This window comes from Chiloscyllium plagiosum, unplaced genomic scaffold (assembly GCF_037043375.1).
Source record: "Chiloscyllium plagiosum isolate Xiang-an unplaced genomic scaffold, Cpla_swu_hap1 HiC_scaffold_18, whole genome shotgun sequence".
NCBI lineage: Eukaryota > Metazoa > Chordata > Chondrichthyes > Orectolobiformes > Hemiscylliidae > Chiloscyllium > Chiloscyllium plagiosum.
In genome coordinates, this window is record NW_028270156.1 from 11,562,867 (window position 1) to 11,582,750 (window position 19,884).

General features: G+C 41.0%; 1 protein-coding gene across 1 annotated transcript in view; it reads left to right on the forward strand.

Moving 5' to 3' along the window:
• Positions 1 to 19,884, forward strand: part of ano3 (anoctamin 3) — a 571,317-nt gene that overhangs the window by 426,970 nt on the left and 124,463 nt on the right. Inside the window, exon 14 of the mRNA XM_087996305.1 lies at positions 5,420 to 5,516. Coding sequence (XP_087852431.1) covers positions 5,420 to 5,516 — 97 coding nt within the window. The remainder of the gene's footprint in view (positions 1 to 5,419; positions 5,517 to 19,884) is intronic.

A 19,884-nucleotide genomic window follows, 5' to 3' on the forward strand; every position in this document is an offset into this window, starting at 1 on the left:
CACTGTAGAGAATCTAATCATATTTTCATTTGTAAATAAGGTTACAGTCTCTGTGCTTGTGAGGTTCAAGTATTTTGGATGTTGCTGTCTGGGTATTATACAGAGCTAGTTACAAAGGAGCACAGCTGGTAGCATAATATGAATGATTACATTGTGTGTGATTGTCTGACGTGTATCATTCTGAAAACCTTGATTTCTTTATGAATAGAGACAAGGGGCACAAAAGCAAAGAATTTGTTTTTGAAACCTATGTAATACTCTTCAACCTCGCTGTGATAAAGGTTCCAAATTCTGGGCACCTGAAGCATATAAAGCAGAAGGGGGAGGGATGGGTGTTAAGGAGGGCAGAAACAGAAGGACAGTGGCCCCAGATTTCTCTCCTTGGCATTGACTGGAAGACAAGAGTACGAAGATCGGGAGACCAAAGACCCAATTATGGACTGTTTGTTTCGAGAATTAAGAGCCTGACAATGACCCTGAAACTATTGCTAATTGTCAGAAGAAAACCCGTCTGGTTCACTAATGTTCTTTCCGGACGGAAAATGTCAATCTTAAGTTCAGTCAAAAAATACAGAATCTGAAATCTAGTTTCAATAATCAGGGTCACGAGGACCCTGATTATATTCAGCAAAGTAATCTCAATCGCTTCACTGAGCAGAGATTTCCACAGATTCTTTTGGGAGAAGAAGTTCCTCCTCAACTCGGTCCTAAATTTATTCCTCCTTTTTTTTTTATTTTGAGGCTATGCCCCTAAGTTCTAGTTTCACCCACCAGAGGGAAATAACCTCCCTGCTTCTATCTTATCTATTCCCTTCATAATTTTATATGTTTCTATAAAGTCAATGAAATTGCCATCTTTATCTGGTCTGGCCTAAATGTGACTTCAGACCAATAGCAACATGGTTGACTCTTAACTACCCTCTGGACAAATAGGAATGGGCAATAAATGTTGGTCTCACCAGTGATGCCCATATCCCATGGAAGAAATTTTTGAAAAAAACTTGGGGAAAGTGAGCAGTCTCAAGTGGTGGAAAAAGTTGGAAGTATAGAAAAAGAAATTAAGCAAAACATTAACGTTTCTTAGACAGAAAAGTATTGCTGAAACTGAAAAGGAAAGTATCCAAAACATTTGTGAGACTGGTCCTATAATACAGTTCAGAAACCTGGACACCGTCAAGTAGAGAGGTAGGTATTTTTAATTAACCTGTTCAGAGATGTTATGACACACCTCTGGAGCAGGTGAGACTTGAACCCAGTCTTTCTGGTTCTGAAGTGGAGACAGTAACATTGCCAAGTACAGAGGAACAACAGTGAGACCAACGGGATGCAACTGCTGAGTTGGTTTTGTGGCGTAAAGAAAAGGGACAAGATCAAGAACCAGCACATCAGGAGTTCAGCATAGGTTATGGAAGCATGAAATCAAGTTGCTCATGAAATGGTACTGCTATCTGTTCCAGGGAAAGAGAGGGTGACATGAACGGACTGGCAGGGAGAAGAAGAGGTATTCCTAAGACCAGATGAAAAGATGCAGTGGTGATCATTTGAAACACAGTGAGACTGTAAGAGGAATGGGTACTGGACAGGATGAGATAGAGAAAGATTATCAGCCAGCATAGTGGGAGAAGCTGAAAGGAGGAAATGACAAGCCATGCAGCTCTTCAATGTGGAATGTACTGGTCATCTCAGATCACACGTGAATGAATGTACCGATTGTAGATATTAGAGACTATAGTTGACTCCTTCACAACACACATTATATTTGGAGACATGTCAACACTCTTTCAGAATCTTGAAAATTAGATTAGCTTATTTTAAAGTCTCAGATTCTTTTCTCCAAATCATATGAGATTCTTTAACCTTTAAAAATTTGAATTTGTTACTGTCAGAACTGGTTATGCTGATCGGTACCGTAGCCAACCACCAGCATAGCAATAATCTCCTGATGTAAGGTGACTAAAACTGGGCTCCACACTCCAGAGCATACCTTAACACTGCTTTATACATCAACTATGCAAGATCTTTTGAATTTCTCTTTTGCAATTAAAAATTTAGACCCAAATTGCCTTAATGCATTCAACAAATCTGATACTGATAAGTGAATAGAAGCATTTCAGAAAGCTGAGATTTCTTTTCGAATCATTTTCCATATAAAACAAAACTATACTATGATTTATTATGGTCATGTTAATTATTTGATCATTATTAAATTGCATCTTCCACCTTTTGTTCCTGTTCTCTTGAGCTCCATATCCTTTTGACATTGAGTTGCTTTATATCCCACTTTGCTCTGTTTCATCAATGCCAATGGGTTAATTTACAGGCTGTTCATAAAAAAAAAACACACTGCTATCATACTTGAAATTGCTACAGCAGTTTCACCAGTCTTGCACTACATGTCTAATGATGATTGATGACTGCTGTTCAGGTTTCATGGGAATTATCACCAAATTCTAACTCATCTTTGGCAATGTAATGAATAATGTCATTTTCTGTCCTGCATCATTATGCCTGATGGGGCTGACTCTCTGTTCAGATTATATCTCGCAGTTCCCAGGCTGATTTCCCTTGACGTATACAAGAGCTGCCAAGGCAACTTTGGTTTGGTTCCCATTTTGGTCACCGCCACCACCCCCCAACCCTCGGCCATCTACTGGCAAGCTTAGTACAGTCGGGCGAGAATGGAATGGTCATGAAAAGGTTGTGGTGTAATGGTAAAATCAGTGGACAAAGTCCACTTTTCGACAGAGTCTCACATATGACGCAAATATGTAAAATTAAAATACATGGGATTGGGGGTAGTGTATTAACATGGTTTGCAGACAGTAAGCAAACAGTTTGAATAAATGGATACATTTCTGACTGCCAGGAAGTTGGGAACAAGCAACAAGCTGCCTTTATCAACAACTCCAACATCCCATGAAAGGATAAAGGGAAAAAAAAAATCAGATCCTTAAAAGTTCAAGAAAGGGCTGAGTTGCCTTACAATATGCAGTCATGCGAATTGTAGGTGAGATTAGGGACCCTTCATATGGATGACAGTGCTATGAAGATGTGGGTGTAGTGTACCTTTAAGAGAGTTAAAAGCTGGCAGAACTCCCTGACAGCACCCAGTGTTCTCCATAAGGTAACAAAATAACACTTGGTTGAAAGCTAGATTAGCTGGGTTGCCTGGAAATGACAAAACAGATTTGAATTAGGCCGATCAGTTTAAATTATACCCTGAAAAATGTCAAACTCCAGTCAAGTTTGAATTTAGTATATTGACAATCTTAAAAGCCAGTGACACAAGCTGATGCTTTGGGGAATAATATCAGGGAAAATTGAACAGTTGGGAGGAGAACTGCAATAAAGCCAACAGATGTCGACTGTGAGTCAGAACTGTCTGAGAGGTGCCTGTCAAGAGAAGGAGTTTGCACAGAGAAAAACAACGACACCGACCTGTAGAGAAAATCTGCAAAGAGAAGATTTGACAGCGGGCTGGTTTTGAAACCTTGATTTTTTTGGTAAATCGTAGTTGAGGGGGGGGGTTTGACCAGACTAGTATTATAGAAGGGAAAATAAAAGATAGGTTAGGGGAAGGAGTTGTAAATAGCTGTTAGTTATTCTCTCTTATACCTCAAGAAATAAAATTGTTAATTTTTACTTTAAATAGTGCTTGGCCTCTCAAATCTGTACAGAATACTGCACGGGATGACTCTTTTCCATGTTGATGGTTTAAATTAAGCAGGAGGATTTACCCCATGTCATAACAACAGCAATGTTCTGTGATAGCTGCTCTGATAAAGTACAAGTGATGAATCTGTAGCATTTCAGTTTTTCCAAACAAGTCTATTAACACAATTCCTCAATCTGGTCAAATTTCTCCAACAGTTGTGTCACATAATGGTTACAGTCCACCTTTCCCTTCCTAATTGGTGTTATTAATGGTAATCTTCCATCAGGAACTGACCCTCTCCCTCCAACCTCCTTCAAATTCATTGCCATCACCCCTCTCCTCAAAATTCCTTTTCGTCTTCCACCCTTGTAATTTGATAATCATCACCATATTTGCAACCTCCCATTCCTGTCCGAAGTCCTTGCTGCCACTACTTTAATCTGTGCCTATCTTTCCCAGAAACCAGTGATTGAATCCTGCCTCTCAGGTTGCTATTTGAGCCACAGGGTCAAAGACTTGCTTATTACTTTCAAGTTGACAGGAGCAATGGTAAATGATCCCTCTTTGATCTTCTCAACCTTTCTGCAGCCTTTAACAAGTTTGGCTGCACCATTCTGCTCCCTAACTCTTTCTACTGTTGCCCAGCTGGGGTAGGGGAGCAAGTGCCAACTGTCCTATTCTTATCTATCCAGTCAGAGCTGAGAAGCCCCTGTAATCTCATTCCATTGCATCAACATTACCTCTGATATCTCCCAAGGACCTATCCTCAATCCTCTTCCCATGTTTCACCTGAATGCTGTTTCATGGCAGCATCAGCATCAAGCATTGTATTAATTTCCACACAACGCTCAGATTCAGTTTTCAGACACTCCCATCCTCTAAATGATCTGATTGCTCACCCAACATCCTGTACTGGATAAATAGAAATTTATTCCAACCAAGCATTAGGAAGATCAAAATTATTGTCTATCGTCTCACTGAACTTCACTCCTGACTCCCTCAATTGTTTGAGGTTGTCACAGGTGGCCCTTAGATGAAATTCTCACCATATATCAACACCATCACTAAGACCATTCATTTCCACATCTTTAATGTTGCCTCTGCCCCAATAGCTCATCTGTTGCTTAGATTTCCCTCCCTCACCGCCCCACCAAAGTCTTCCTTTATCTCATTACCTCAATGTGCGACAGGCTAGTCTCTCATTCTTATCTCTGTACACTTGAGGTCATCTCACTCTCTTCCACCTGCAATACATGTGCACCATGTCCTGTTTACCTCACACTTTTCATTAATCTGTATTGGCTCCCAGTTAAGTATAGCCTCCATTTTAACATTTTCATCCTAAGTTATGCAGTCCATTCATGGCCACATCCTCCCTGCTGTGCTGTCATCTCCTTGAGTCCTACAGCCGTCCGAGTAATTCCTTTAATTCTGACCAAGTGACCATCCTCAAGTTTGATCATTCCACTTTCAGTCACAGTGCTTTCAGCTGGCTGGAGTCTGTGGTTAGTTATTCTGTGTTGTGATGTTATTCTGATACACACTAGCAGTTTCCTCACTAACATAAACATTGCTGTATAAACCAAGACATCACGTATTCTGTTCACTGTCTCAAAATACCAAATCTCTTGTCATGTGCATGACAAAAAGCATTCAGGTATAAGGGGTACATGATTATAGGTGCTTGAGGAAATGTTTTGATTCAGATTTACACAATGCACCTTGAAGTGATACTGACTGATTCCTTCTGTCTTGATCTTCCAGTAAGGAGATCTGTGAAGCCAATGAAACACGTATGTGCCCAATGTGTGAACGCAACTGTTCTTACTGGATGCTGAATGAAAGCTGTGTCTATGCCAAGGTAATAGATTTCTATTGCACAATGTCATTTCAGTGCGTGTTGAAATTTTAAAATTAAATTGAAGATGTCCACTTGTGTGCCAAAATAATGACTATTTCTGTGAGATCTAAGTAAAAACAGGCTATGACTTTCTCTCTCTTAGTGTCCTATTGTGTTCTTTCTAATGGTAATTATTTCTAAAAGTGTAGGTTCCAAGTGATGGGTAATGGGATTAGAATAGTTTAATGTTTGGTTTTGATTAGCACAGGATCGATGGGCTGAGGGGCCTTTTTCTGAGCGATAGACGTCTATGTCTTGAAGGCTATCAATCATTAAAAGATCCAAAATTGAGTAATATTGTTAACCCAGATTGGCCAAGATCAGGTGGAATGACAGAATAGGCTCCAGGGATTGAATGAGCTACTTTTGCTTTTTGGACTGTTGGATGTACTGTTGATATAACATTGTAGTGTCTAGTTTTACCTTAATTTGTTCATTTCTTTCTTTCTCTCTGTACATAAGCATTATATTACAGCATTCCGTCGCATTTACGAGTAAATAAACTGCTCATAGTAGTATCATCTAGAATAGATGGCTGGCATGTTGGCTCAGTGGTTAACAGTGGCAGAACCGTGGGTTTAATTCCCTCCCTGAGGCAACTGCCGATGTGGAGTTTGCACATTCTCTCTGTGTCTGCGTGGATTTCCTCTGGGTGTTCCAGTTTCTGCCCACAGTCCAATGACGTGCAGGTTAGGTGGATTGGCCATGCTAAATTGCCCGCAGCGTCCAAGGATGTGCAGACTAGCAGGATTAGCCACAGGAAAAGCAGGGTTACAGGGATAGGGTGGGTCTGGGTGGGATTCTGTTCAGAGGGTCAATGTGAACTTGATAGGCTGACTCTCCTGCTTCCACACTGTAGAACGCCTATAACAGAATATGCCTGAGTTATTGGAGCCTATGGCCATTTATCCTCACAGTAGGACAGTGGTGATTTTCTTATTCTAGTGCAAGTCATCTCCAACTGAGTGGTGAGAACAGAATCCAAAGTTGTTGACTCATTTGCTTTGTACTTTTATTCACTGATCCAGGTGCTACATTGAATTATGTAAAGACAAAGATAACATCATCGTTGTCCCAAAGGGCTGCTCTCTTGTTAGAGAGATAAAACATGGTTTAATGTGAGGGGTCACCGCACCCTAGGTGAGGGGTGCAATTGAAAAAGTGGAACCTTTGCGGTGATATCAGCTGTGTGGAAATTGAACCCATGCGTTGGTATCACAAACCAGCTGTCCAGCCAATTGAGCTAACTGGTAGCATTATATGGAATCCAATGCACAAAATGGACTTTTTGTCCCAAATTCGACATTTGACATGGAGTTATTAGAGTCAAATGGTCTTGTTACTATTCATAATTCATTGGACATTTTATCCATGTCCATCCTTATTAATTCCAAAGACCTCTATTAGGTCAGTCTTCTTAGGCTTCTCCTTTCTAACATTGTAGATGCTTTGATATTGTAGATACAATTGGTTTAGCGGTAATTCCCCTTCAACAGGAGGAGCATGGAAAAAGACTCTAATGCTTGTCAAGTAATAGCTCCATGTCGAATGTCGATTTTGGGACAAAAAAGTCCATAATGAATGCTGCTCAGCCTTTTCCAGCCAGGGTTTGTCTCTCAGTGCTTGCTATCATCCTTTTGAAGTTAAGCTGGATTTGATTAATAGAATAAAGGTCTGGTGATCAATAACCATTGGGAAACATTTAAAAAGGAAACTCAATATGTTCATCAAATGTACATTACCTTAAAATAAGCAAAAACTCCACAATAATAGTCCATTCTGGACATTCTCGGAACATCAAAGGGAGCAATGGATAGAAGAAGTTGATTATATTGTAGAAGTAGAGGAGTAGGCCTGAGGCTTGTCAGGTTACAAACCATCAAAGGGCCACCAAACCATTGATAAAGTTAGAGAAAAAGATGTTTGATAATATAAACTAGCCAGAAATATAACAAGCAGGTTAGATAAAGTTTTACACAAATATATAAAATGGAAGAAGTGAAATAAAATGAACATTGTCCTTGAGCAGCTGAGAAAAGGTTATTATGGGATTATCATGGAGGAAATGCAAAGAAATTGAACAAATATTTTGCATTTATTTTCATGGTAGAAGATTTAAGTTGCTTCTCAACGTTAAAGGTAACCAAGGAGCTGCAACTGAATAAATTAAGCTAATGAATGTTAACAGAGAGAAGAATGTGAAGAAATTTAATGACCTAAAAGATGATGTGCAAATAAAGGAAGGGGTGTGTAAAAACAAAAGGGTTTCAAACAATGAGTAGTTAGGGTCTGGAATGTACTGCCTGAAAATGTGATAGAGGAGAATTTAATTGAGATATTCCAAAGGGTTTAGATAATTAAATAGTAATGGGTGCAGGGATATGGGGGAAAGGTCAGGAGATTGGCAGTAGATAATAGAGTCGGTGCTGGCACGATGGGCTGAAGGACCTCCTTCCGTATCATCATAATTCTGTGATCCTGTAAACCCACCAAATAATGTTCAGACAGGGAGTTAGAAATTGCCAGGCTTGTGGAACAGAAGCTGCAGCTGACTGGGTTTTGCCACTCACTGTGTACATTAGCAGCAGTATCCACGTGGCAGATGGCAAGTCCAGATCATCTGAAGACTTCTCACCACAGCCGCGGATGGTGGCTTCGGTAATACCTGTCAGGTCCAACCTGTGGCTGATATTGCTGGCATCCCTGTGTTCGTACTCTAGCAAATAGAGCACAGCAGGCTGAGATGCTGAACAGTGATTCAGTGTAACCGTTAGTCAACCGTTTGTGTTGTTAGAGCTCTTATAACCAAATAAAGCAAGAGCCGGGCCCTCTGTCTGAATTTTATCTTCTGTTAAACCAAACTGTTTTGATCTCCATGCAGAGGTATGTGTACAGATACTAGGCAGAGAGAGTGTGGCCATAAGGGATATCCTGACCCAATTCCTCCTGTTGAAGGAAAACTGCTGCTAAACCAATTGCATCAACAATATCAGAGCAAAAATTATAACATATGAAGACACCTGAAGACTTAGATATTACAAATTAAAGAACAATAGGGAAAGAAAAGCATGAGGAAGAATCCTGCATTGGCATCAAAACTTGAAACGGAGTTTTATTTGGCAGCCATTTTAGTTATTGCTTGGCACTCCTGGGCCCCATGAGTTGGATATTTGATATAGTAGCACCAGAAAAAACTTCAAGAGCATTCTTCATTGGGCTCCAATGCAACTCAAGCAGAGTTTAATGATTTTTGTTTTGACTCTACTTTCTCATTGTCTGTGATGTTGCTGTTGGGACATTGAATGCTCGGGGTGGGTAAGTCCTCATAATGGATATCAGCCCCTTTTTCCTCACCGTAATATATAGGAACAGAACTAGACTATGTAGCCTTTTGATCTCTGGGCTTTGTCATTTAATACGATCATGATTGATATTCGATTTAACTCCATATACGCACTTATGTTGTACAATGCCTCATACCTTCAGTTAATTTTTTTTAAAGTCCAATTTAAACATTTACAACTGGTTTAGCCAAAAAACACAATTTGGGTTTGAATATCAAATTAATTGGGGAACATTGTGTTTTTTGTAAGCTCTTTAACTTTCATGGCGATTCTAGAAATAGTGAGGCATAATTTCCAGCATGGCATGCTACGCCATGGGTCGTATCAACTGCTGATTTATGCAGGTAAATATTTCAGTCTGCCATTCTTGATATCTTTGAATGATTTTTATCGTGGTCCGCAAATTTTACAGTTCAAAGAAATTTACATTACAGTGCAGTTCTGCAACTTGCATGAAATGATAATATAGACATGATGGTTGGAATTTCTAATGAATTGACAAAATAGAGTAAAATCCCTCATAAAACATGAAAGAACTGCGGATGCTGGAAATCAGAAACAAACACAGAAATTGCTGGAAAAGCCCAGCTAGTCTGACAGCCTCTGTAGAGAGAAATCAGAGTTATCATTTTGGGCTTTGACCCTTCCTCAAAACTAGTAAAAGTAAAATCCCTGTTGGACAATTGTTTGCTCCAGACTAACATTACCGGGAGTATTCTCTGGTCAAATTGCTGTGCTGTGCACAAGCCTTTTGCCAGATGCTTAGCTTTGTACTGGCACTGATAGTTGCAAGAGATTCATTCTTCTCTTGAAAGGTAATATTGGATTCTTCAGCTATAATTCCAAAGCATTGTCAGCAAACAGTTAATAGCAAAAGCAATATATTTCCAATGAGTGAAATTGAAAATCAGGACAATATGTATTGATTTTACAGGCAGTATTAAATCATTAGGACCTTGTATGTAGCTTACTACACTCAGTCTATATGTACTTACTCTGTGTAACACAGATCAGATATATAAGATACTAATGCTAGCTATTATTGGTGAATTTTATTTCTTCTAATATCAGGAATGCTTACAGTTGCTGACAGATCTTAATGCATTTTTTTCTTATTAATTAAATCTATGTCAAATTGAATGATAAATGGCTGGATTTGCCCTTTTGAGACAAAATTAAGTTGGGAAATTTGGTTCTGGGTTGCAAACCCACAGTTGATACCAGTATGCTGTGAAGCATAATTTTCACAGGGTTGGGATCTTACAAAATACAGCAAAAAGACACATCATCTAAAAGCTGTTATAAACCCAGGAGCTTTGAAAGACCTTATGATCTTAAGCAAACTCCTGAATCTCATTCGAATGAGCATGTTGTGAATTTGTTTCTTTTTCAATGCTTTCTTGACCTTAGCTTCTTTATTTATTTTTGAATCTGATTATAGAAGTGACATAGAAGGAGGGGAATATTTAGAAAGGACCTAATGAGCAACTTTTTCATACAGAAGATGGTTTGTGTATGAAATAAGCTGCCAGAGGAAGTGGTGGAGGCTGGCACAATTACAACATGTAAAAGACACCTGAATACATATGGGCCAAGTGTTGGCAAATGGGACCAGATTCATTTAAAATATCTGGTCAGCATGGGCAAGTTGGACCAAAAGGTCTGTTTCCGTGCTGTATGTCTCTATGACTCTATGTGGGATCAGGAATAGGCCACTTGACCCCTCAAGCCTGCTCCACCATTCAATATGATCATAGATGATCATCGAGCTCAATGCCCTAATCCCATGTTCCACCCATATTCCAGCCATATTCCTTGATCCTTTAAACCACAAGAGCTATATACTGTAGACCTCCTTTTTGAAAGCATCTAATGTTTTGATCTCAACTATTTTCTGTGGTAGTCTATGGAATTCACTCTCTTCTCTGGGTGGAGACATTTCTCCTCAACTCAATCCTAAAAGATTTACCCTTAATCCTTAAACTATGACACATGCCTGGTGGCTCAGTGGTTAGCACTGTTGCCGCACAACACCAGGGACCCTACTTCGATTCCAGCCTTGGGCGACTATCAGTGTGGAGTTTGCACATTCTCCCCGTGTCTGTGTGGGTTTCCTCTAGATGCTCCAGTTTGCTCCCACAGAACAAAGATGTGCAGGTCAGGTGAATTGGTTATGCTAAATTGCCCATGGTGTTAGGTACATTAGTCGGAGGGAAATGGGCCTGGGTCGATTGCTCTTCGGAGGATTGGTGTGGACTTGTTGGGCCGAAGGGCCTGTTTCCACACTGTAGGGGATCTAATCTAATGGTTCTGGACTGCGCCTCCATCGGGACATCCTTCCAACATCTAACCTGTCTAATCTTGTTAGAAAGTCATAGGTTTTTGTGAATTTTTATAGGGTTCTATGAAATTGAATGAATCAATGCTGCAACTGAAAACATGCCTGACACCCAGATATTGGAAATTCTGGCCAAGACGTTCAGAGAATATTGTGGGCTAATGATGCCCAAAAATTCAAGATAAGCAGTTGCAGGCCTCCAGGGGAAATGTAAAACTAGTTGAGAAAAAACGCAATAGAAACAAAGGTATTGACCCGACTGGTACTCCATCATGAAGTAAGGTTGGACCAATATGTCTCATTTGCCAGTTTTACTGGTTATTTTTTTACCTGGCCTATACACTGAAATAAATATCTTCTCTTGGTACAGTTATAGTGCTCACTGCTTAGCTCCCTCCTGTGACTTTTTAAACTAAAAATTGATAGAGACATGAATAATGTCACATTCTAGCCAGCCCCAAAGATTTTGCAAACTTGGACAGCATTTATTTATGCAACAGATATTTGGAAAAGGCTGAAATGTCAGCAGGGTTGTTTTTCTCGAATTCTGAAGCCAGTGGAGATGGTGAATTTCGCTGTTCTTTGGAATCAAGCACCTCATTAATTTTTGCAAATAAATTTCATCTCCAGTGTATCATCTTGGATGCATATGCCTCAGAAGGACTGCAGCAATTATATCAAGAAGAATGTGCCCAATTTGTCATGTCTGCAGTACACTCTAACTCTTAAAGTCATGTGCACCTGCTCTAAATGAGTGGGAACTAAGACTATAGATGTAGCTGCAGAATTGGGCCATTCAGCCCATCAGTTCTGCCATTCAATGAGATCATTGCTAGTCTGGTATTCCTCAACCTCGCTTTCCTACCTTTTTATCATAATCTTTGGCTCCTTTCCTGATTAAAAATATGTTTATCTGAGCCTTAAATGACTCAGTGTCTACAGCCCTCTGCAATAAAGAAGTCCACAGATTCACTCTCCTCGAAAGAAAAAGATGCTGCCACATGTCTGTCTTAAATGAGCAACCACTTATTCTATGATGATGCCCTCTGGTTCTAGACGGCACGGTGGCACAATGGTTAGCACTGCTGCCTCACAGCGCCAGAGTTCAATTCCCTCCTCAGGCGACTGACTGTGTGGAGTTTGCACATTCTCCCCGTGTCTGCGTGGGTTTCCTCCGGGTGCTCCGGTTTCCTCCCACAGTCCAAAGATGTGCAGGTCAGGTGAATTGGCCATGCTAAATTGCCGGTAGTGTTAGGGAAGGGGTAAATGTAGGGGTATGGGTGAGTTGCGCTTCGGCGGGTCGGTGTGGACTTGTTGGGCCGAAGGGCCTGTTTCCACACTGTAAGTAATCTAATCTAGACTCTCCCACAAGGGGAACCAACCTCTCCGCATCTCCTCTGACAAGTCTTCTGAGAATCTTGTATATTTCAATAAGTTTGCCTCATTCTTCTAGATTCTAAGAGGTACAGGCCCAATCTACTGAACCTCTCCTCATAGTTCCTCCATCCCCAGGATCATAAGGCCATAAAATATCGGAGCAGAATGAGGTGCCAGAGGAAGTGAGTGGTGGAGGCTGGTGCAATTACAACAGTTGAAAGATAGCTGGATGAGGAAGGGTCTAGAGGAATAGTAGCCAAACTCTGGTAAATGGGGATAGATTAATTTAGGATATCTGGACAAGTTGGACCAAGGGGCTAGTTTCCATGCTGTGCTCTATGACTTGAATTAGGCCATTTGGCCCATCGATCATTGCTGATATATTTCACAACCTATTCTCCTGTCTTCTCACGTAACCCTTGATGTCCTTTCCAATCAAGAGCCTGTCTATCTCTGTCTTAAATAAAATCAATGACTTGGCATCCACGGTCCCCTGTGGCAATGAGTTCCTCTGGCTGAAAACATACTTCCCCATCTCAGTTATAAAGCGTTGTTCTTTCACTGGCTTCTGGTCCTATTGTCTCCGACTAGTGGAAACATCTTCTCCAAGTATTCTCTATCCAGGCCTCTCTGTATTCTGTATGTTTCAATCAGAATTCCGCCATCCTTCTAAACCCCATTGAGTACAGATCCAGAACCTTCAACGACTCCTCATATGATAAATCCTTAACTACTTGAATGATTTTTGTAAACCTCCTATAGAACCCCTCCAAAGGCAGCGCATCTGTCCTTAGATACAGATTCAAAACTGCTCACAATGATCTATCCCCCGACTATCCCTACCAAAATGTATAACCTCACACTTTCCCACATTGTCTTCCATCTGCCCACTGAGTGAACTTTCTCTGGACGAGCTTCAATGCCAGTATACCATTACTTAGTTAAAATGCCAAAAGCAACTAATTCTAGTTGTGATCTGACCAGTACCTTGTGTAGCTTCAACAAACCTACCCTCATTTCATACTCCATTCCCTTTAAAAATGAAGGTTAATAATCCATTTGCCTTCCTCATTAACTGTTGAACTTGGATATTATCTTTTTGTGATCTGTGAGTAAGGATTCCCAAATCCCTCAATTCTGTTGCTTTCTCCAGTCTTACTCCATTTAAATAATGTTCAGCTTCTCTATTCTTCCTGCCAGAGTTTTTAACTCCATATTATGCTCTTTCTGCCAGGTCTTTACCCACTCACTTAACCGTGTCTGTATCCTTCTGCAGACCCCCTTCTGTCATTCTCCCACCATTTTTACGTCATCCACAAACTTACTGCATCACCTTCCTTATCCAAGTTATTAATAAGTAAGCTTTATGCCAAATATACTCCAGAGAAGCTGGAAATTAAGTGACTAACCATAGGCTAATGAAGATTGCTTTCATGCTTTTGTGGTGTACTCAAATGAAAGTTCAAATTAATGGACAAAAACTGCTCTCAAATTAATGGTGAGGCAAATGGCACATGTGATGTTTTTCTCTGTATAAATAGGACACCGCTTTGAAGCAAGGAGCAGGTGAGTAATGTAACATCCAAAGTTTGCTGACTGAATCATGCCACTGCCTCAATAAATTTGCACTGACAATATCTCACTGTGTGCCTCAACATTGACACCCATCAAGTGTCATGAAGGTGTAATCTGTGACAAATAGTACATATGCATCCGCAATGACAAAACCCGTCCTGCAAAGTGAAGTTACGCAGCCAAGTCAACAGAGCTGAATAAAGACAGATCTAATTGTGTTGCCCATCCACCAAGATGTACTCTGATTGTATAGATGAAACATAGAAACATGGAAAATAGGTGCAAGAGTAAGCCATTCGGCCCTTCGAGCATGCACTGCCATTCAATATGACCAAGGCTGATCATGCAATCTCAGTATTTCACTCCCACTTTCTCCCTTTGATCCCTTAAGCCAGGGCCATGCCCAGCTCCCTTTTTAAATGTGAGAGTGGTGCTGGAAAAGCACAGCAGATCAGGCAGCATCTGAGGAGCAGGAAAATCAACGTTTTGGGCAAATGCTCTTCATCAGGATTGAGGTTGGGAGCCTTGGGTTTAGACAGGTAAATGGGAGGGGGATGAGGCTGGGGAGAAGGTAGCTGAGAGTGCAATAGGTGGATGGAGGTGAAGGTGGTAGGTCGGAGATGAGGGTGGAGTGGATAGATGTGAAGGAAGATTGACAGGTGGGACAGGTAAGGAGGATGGTGCTGAGCTGGAAGTTTGGAACTGTAATAAGGTGGGATGAGGGGAAATAAAGAAACTGGTGAAGTCCACATTGATGCCATGGGGTTGAATGTTATCAAGACAGAAGATGAGGCATTCTTCCTCCAGGCATCGGGTGGTGAGGGAATGGTGGTGGAGGAGGCCCAGGACCTGCCTGTTCTCGGCAGAGTGGGAGGGGGAGTTGAAATATTCAGCCAAAGGGCAGTGGGGTTGATTGGTGCAGGTGTCCTGGAGATGTTCTCTAAAGTGCTCTGCAAGAAGGAGACAGCAGTCTCCTCTGCACTCGGGAGACCGGACACCTTCTCACCTCGGGACCCTTCAAACCCATGGCATCAATGTGGACTTCACCAGTGTGGACTCAGAAAGGTAAACCAAGCTAAGAGCAGAAAGATGGAGCTAAAACATGGAATAGACTTTCCAGAGCATTTTGTCAATAAAGTTCCTGAACGCAGAAAGCAGAGTCATCTCCACATATTTTAAAATCATGAGCAGGCTGGATAGAGTAGATAAGGAGGAACTGTTCCTGCTTGTAAAAGGAACAAGAACAGGAGGGAATCAATTTAAAGTAATCTGGAAAGAAGCAAGGATGAAGTATGGAAAATCTTTTCACTCAGTAAGTAGTTGGGGTCTGCGGGTGCACTGCTTGAAAATGTGGTTGAAGCAGGTTCAACTGCTTGTAGTATCTACATACATTCACTGAGAGCTTTATAAAATGCTTTGAAATTCTGTGTTTTAAGTCTTGCTTTCAGTTCTTTCTAATGTTTTATTCACTTTTCGGCAGTTCATTTTCTTTTTTCCTCAAGAATTAGACACTACATTTGGCATTGCAGTGGAACTATGAGGTTTTTTAATTTCTGGATTGCTGGTTAGGTCATTGGTGGACCACATTGTCCTGAACACTGTCTATTAGGACAGGTCAATTTTCAAAGTGATCCTTAACTAAGCATTACACCTCTGATTTGTATATTCAAAGCCTCAAACATCCATTTCATCTGTTTCTTTTGTGACCATCCCATGATTTTAAGAGGTTTATTTTGTTCTTTTTTTAATGAAGGAAGGTTGAGGCAGAGATGACGTGTGGTCTGCTCAAAGCCAATAAAGTAAACAGCGTATTGGGCTTTAGTTTTTTTTAAGTTGGAACAATAGAATCAGCCTGAATGGGTGGGGTCAAGTTTCAACAGAACCAGGATTTTTAGTTTTAGCTTTCAGCAATTGCTGGGGTCTTGAAGCTGGATGTGGAAGTTCTTATTTCTCTCTCTGTTCAGCTAATAGCTGGTGTGCTCTTTCTGCTGCTAGAATTGCATTTGAGACAATCCATTTTACTGAATTTGCCTTTCCCAAGGGTGTGTTTATGGGATGTTACTGTATTGGAAGAGGTAATTAGTAATAGTTACCTCTATACCATATATACATAATTTTGTTACACATTTTGGTAAGGATACAGTTAAACCAATTCTTTTATTTTTATTTTGTCAGTATTCTAACTGTAGAATGAAAATAAAGTGGGTTTTGCTTACAGTCGAAACATTTAACAAATCAAATTGCATTTGGAATGCCATGCCTTACACTTACCTTTAAAATAAGAAAAAGTTAAAGACTAAACTATCTTCTTAATATATTTTGAGGGGGTTTAGTCTGGTCTATAAAACTTTGCCTTTGCAAACATGATGGATACAAAATGTGCAACTGCACATCTTCCACCATGTTACTTGACAATGAGTAGTGAGTTCAAGGATTTCTAGGCTTTTTTTTAATGTGATTAATAATTATAATATTTAAGTCATTGTATTACAGTCACGACATTGACAGACTCTAGTTGACTCGATTTCCTTTAGATTTTAGCGTTGAGTTCAGAGTTTTGTTTTGAAATGTGACTCAAAGAATAGTGGAGTGAAGTGTCTGGCACTGATTTTGAAAAGATAAGACAGAATTATTGTATCCCGTGAATGCAAAGCTACAGGATGCCAGTTACACAGACCATGCCATCTGTTATAGAATAGACCATTACGTACAAATACTGCAAAGGTTACTGCAGGAAGGCGCACAGGCTTTTATTTTAAGACAGACATTTGTAAATTGCTTTCTTTAATTTGTAAGCTGAGTACACACATAACAATTCATTGCAAAGTTGAAAAGCCATAGGTTTAGTAGTGTCACCATTTAGATATTGTTCTTCACTGAATATCTGAAGGATAATTCAGTGGCTCTTGTTTAACGTCCCTGACAAACAATGGGACAGACTGAGGTCTTCTCCTTGCGGTCTTGGCAACAAAGGTGAGACCTGTGGATTGCTAGGATCAACAGAAGACTCAGCGTGAAGGAAAAAACACAACTGAGTGGGGTTTGTCATTTGGCTGTGTTGTGAGCATGGTGATATCCAAGGGTTTTTCACTGCCTCCTCAGTGATGGGGAGGCCACTGACTGTGCACCCTATATAGCAACATGTCAAGAGACAGGTATACAGAGGGGCACCCTACTGCCACGAGACCCTGAATCAGGGCTATGCTGATGCAAGTTTGCCAACCACTTGATGCATAGGGCCAGGAATCCAACTCTAGAACTCACAGATCCTGTGTGCAAGTTTGTTCATCAGTCCTCAGAGATTTGGCATGTGAGCTCAAGAGGCAGAGTATCAAACTGCTTTCATTTATGAATGTAATGATTGGAACCAAGTGGTTCTCATCCACAATGAGATCCTTGACTGGGGCTGTTAACCTGGGTCAATCAGGAAATCCCGGCTGACCAATATAACCAGGGGATTTAGAATCTGCTCAGTTCAGAGAACTGACTCCGAGCTGGCTGGTCACAGTCACTATACTGTGCACATGTAAATAAAGGGTGACTTGGTGATGGGATACCAGCCTCTGTGCAGTTATTTCAACCAGATACCTGAGTTAGGCAGGGAAGGATGAGGCGTTGAGGGGTGAGAATGATGGAGGTTAAATTCAGTTTTTTTTAATGGTTCTTCCATTGAAAAGTCCATCAAACAGTGTTTCCTGGAGCTCTTTGCCACTGTGACCATATGTTGAAGCCCAAACATGTCATGACTCCTCAGTATGTGCTAAGACAGGGGGATATGGGGACCTGAGAGAGCAGAGACCTTGTGAAGCAGAATGTGCAATTACAACATTTAAAAGACATTTAGAAAAGTACATGAAGAGGAAAGGTTTGGAAGGATATGAGCCAAATGCAGGTAAGTGGGACTAGTTTAATTTGGGAGCATAGTCAGTGTGGACTAGTGGGACCAAAGAGTCTGTTTCCACGTTGTATGACCTTATGCCAGCTGTTCTAATGTGGATAGAGTTCAATGTTTACTCTGAGTTCACAAGCTTAACCTTGTGACCCCACTTAGGGTCGTGACTTCCGCATTGAGAGACCTTGCTCTCGCCGTCCTCTGAGAAATATTTCTGAGGTTCTTGTGTGTTGTGTTGCCCGATAAAAATGGCCTCTTCACAGGGAAGGCAGAGGAGGAAGTGACCCACCCAGGCATTGGTAAAGCAGCAGGGCAAAGAGAAGACAGAGAGGCATCAAGGTAAACACGTTGTGCACAGTGTCCCTGCCTCATTGGAGTTTGACTCCTTCACGTTCCCTAACACACAATCAATGCACCCAGCATCTCAGTTTGCGTTCCCACTCAGCACTGAATGCTGCCCAGCGAGTTGATATCTGAGCAGTCTGCAGCAGTAGTTGTATCCAGAGGCCTGGCAAATGAACCCTGAGCTGGCTACAGCCCTCCCTGCTCCTGTCACTGGCCAGGCAACAATTCTTAGATATCCAAAAGCAGGGAATCCTTGTCAAGGAATGTTAATGTCAGGGAAGGGGGCTGGAGTAGGAAGGAAGAGATCTAAGATGACACGATCGACAGCTTGCCCCATTATCTGATAAGTACCATAATGTACCGTGACAGAGGACAGAAAGTCAGTCAATGTCCGACATGGTGAGATGGTTGCCATAGCTGGGTATTCCTGGTGAAGAGCTTTTGTCCAAAATTTTGATTTTCCTGCTCCTTGGATGCTGCCTGACCTGCTGTGTTTTTCCAGCACCACTCTAGTCCAGACTCTAGTTGCCATAGCTGAACAGCTGGTCATATATGGAGGCAGTGAGAGGTGGATGTGAGGCTAGCAGCATTGGCAAGTACAATGCAGTGAGGTGGATAATGAGTGTGAGTCTCCACTGTTGGGGAATGTTCCTGTAAGAATGTCGGGATCAATGCACTCAGCAGTAGATGTGAGGTGTTGTGGTTAATAGGTGATCAGATTTGATCCCGTACAGTATGGAAACAGGTCCTTCAGCTCAACAAGTACACACCGACCCTCCAAAGAGTAGCTCACCCAGACCCATTCCCCTACTCTATATTTACCCCTGACTAACACACCTAACACTACAGGCAATTTAGCATGGCCAGTCATCTGTCCTGCACATCTTTGGATTGTATGGGGAAACCAGAGCATGTGGAGGAAACCCACGCAGACACAGGGAGAATGTGTAAACTCCACATAGATAATTACCCAAGACAGAAATTGAATCCGGGTCCCTGGCGCTGTGAGGCTGCAGTGTTAACCACTGATCCCCTGTTCCAAATGTCTATTAACCAGATATTCACTCAGCTTTGCTATGTTCTGTCTCTCAGTTAGTATCAAGATTAGAATTTGGTTATATTGTCACACATACTGAAGTAATAAATAAGAAATAAAATTGTAAGTAGTATAGAAATATGTAGTATACCATGCTCTTGATATCAAAGCTATATCATAGCAAGTAACCTGAGGGTGTAATGCCTCAGATTCCATCTTACTTGGGATTTCTTGAAGCATGATATGCTACAAGAATGATGCTGTTCTGCTGTAACCAAATAGCCAAATACTAGCCCATAGATTTATGTGTCTGTGAATGTTGTAATTGTATATATTACCCAGCTACAATAAACATCTGTTGGATCCTTCAATAATGCAATATCCACATCAGGTTATGTTATGAAGAGTAACATCAGCATTGT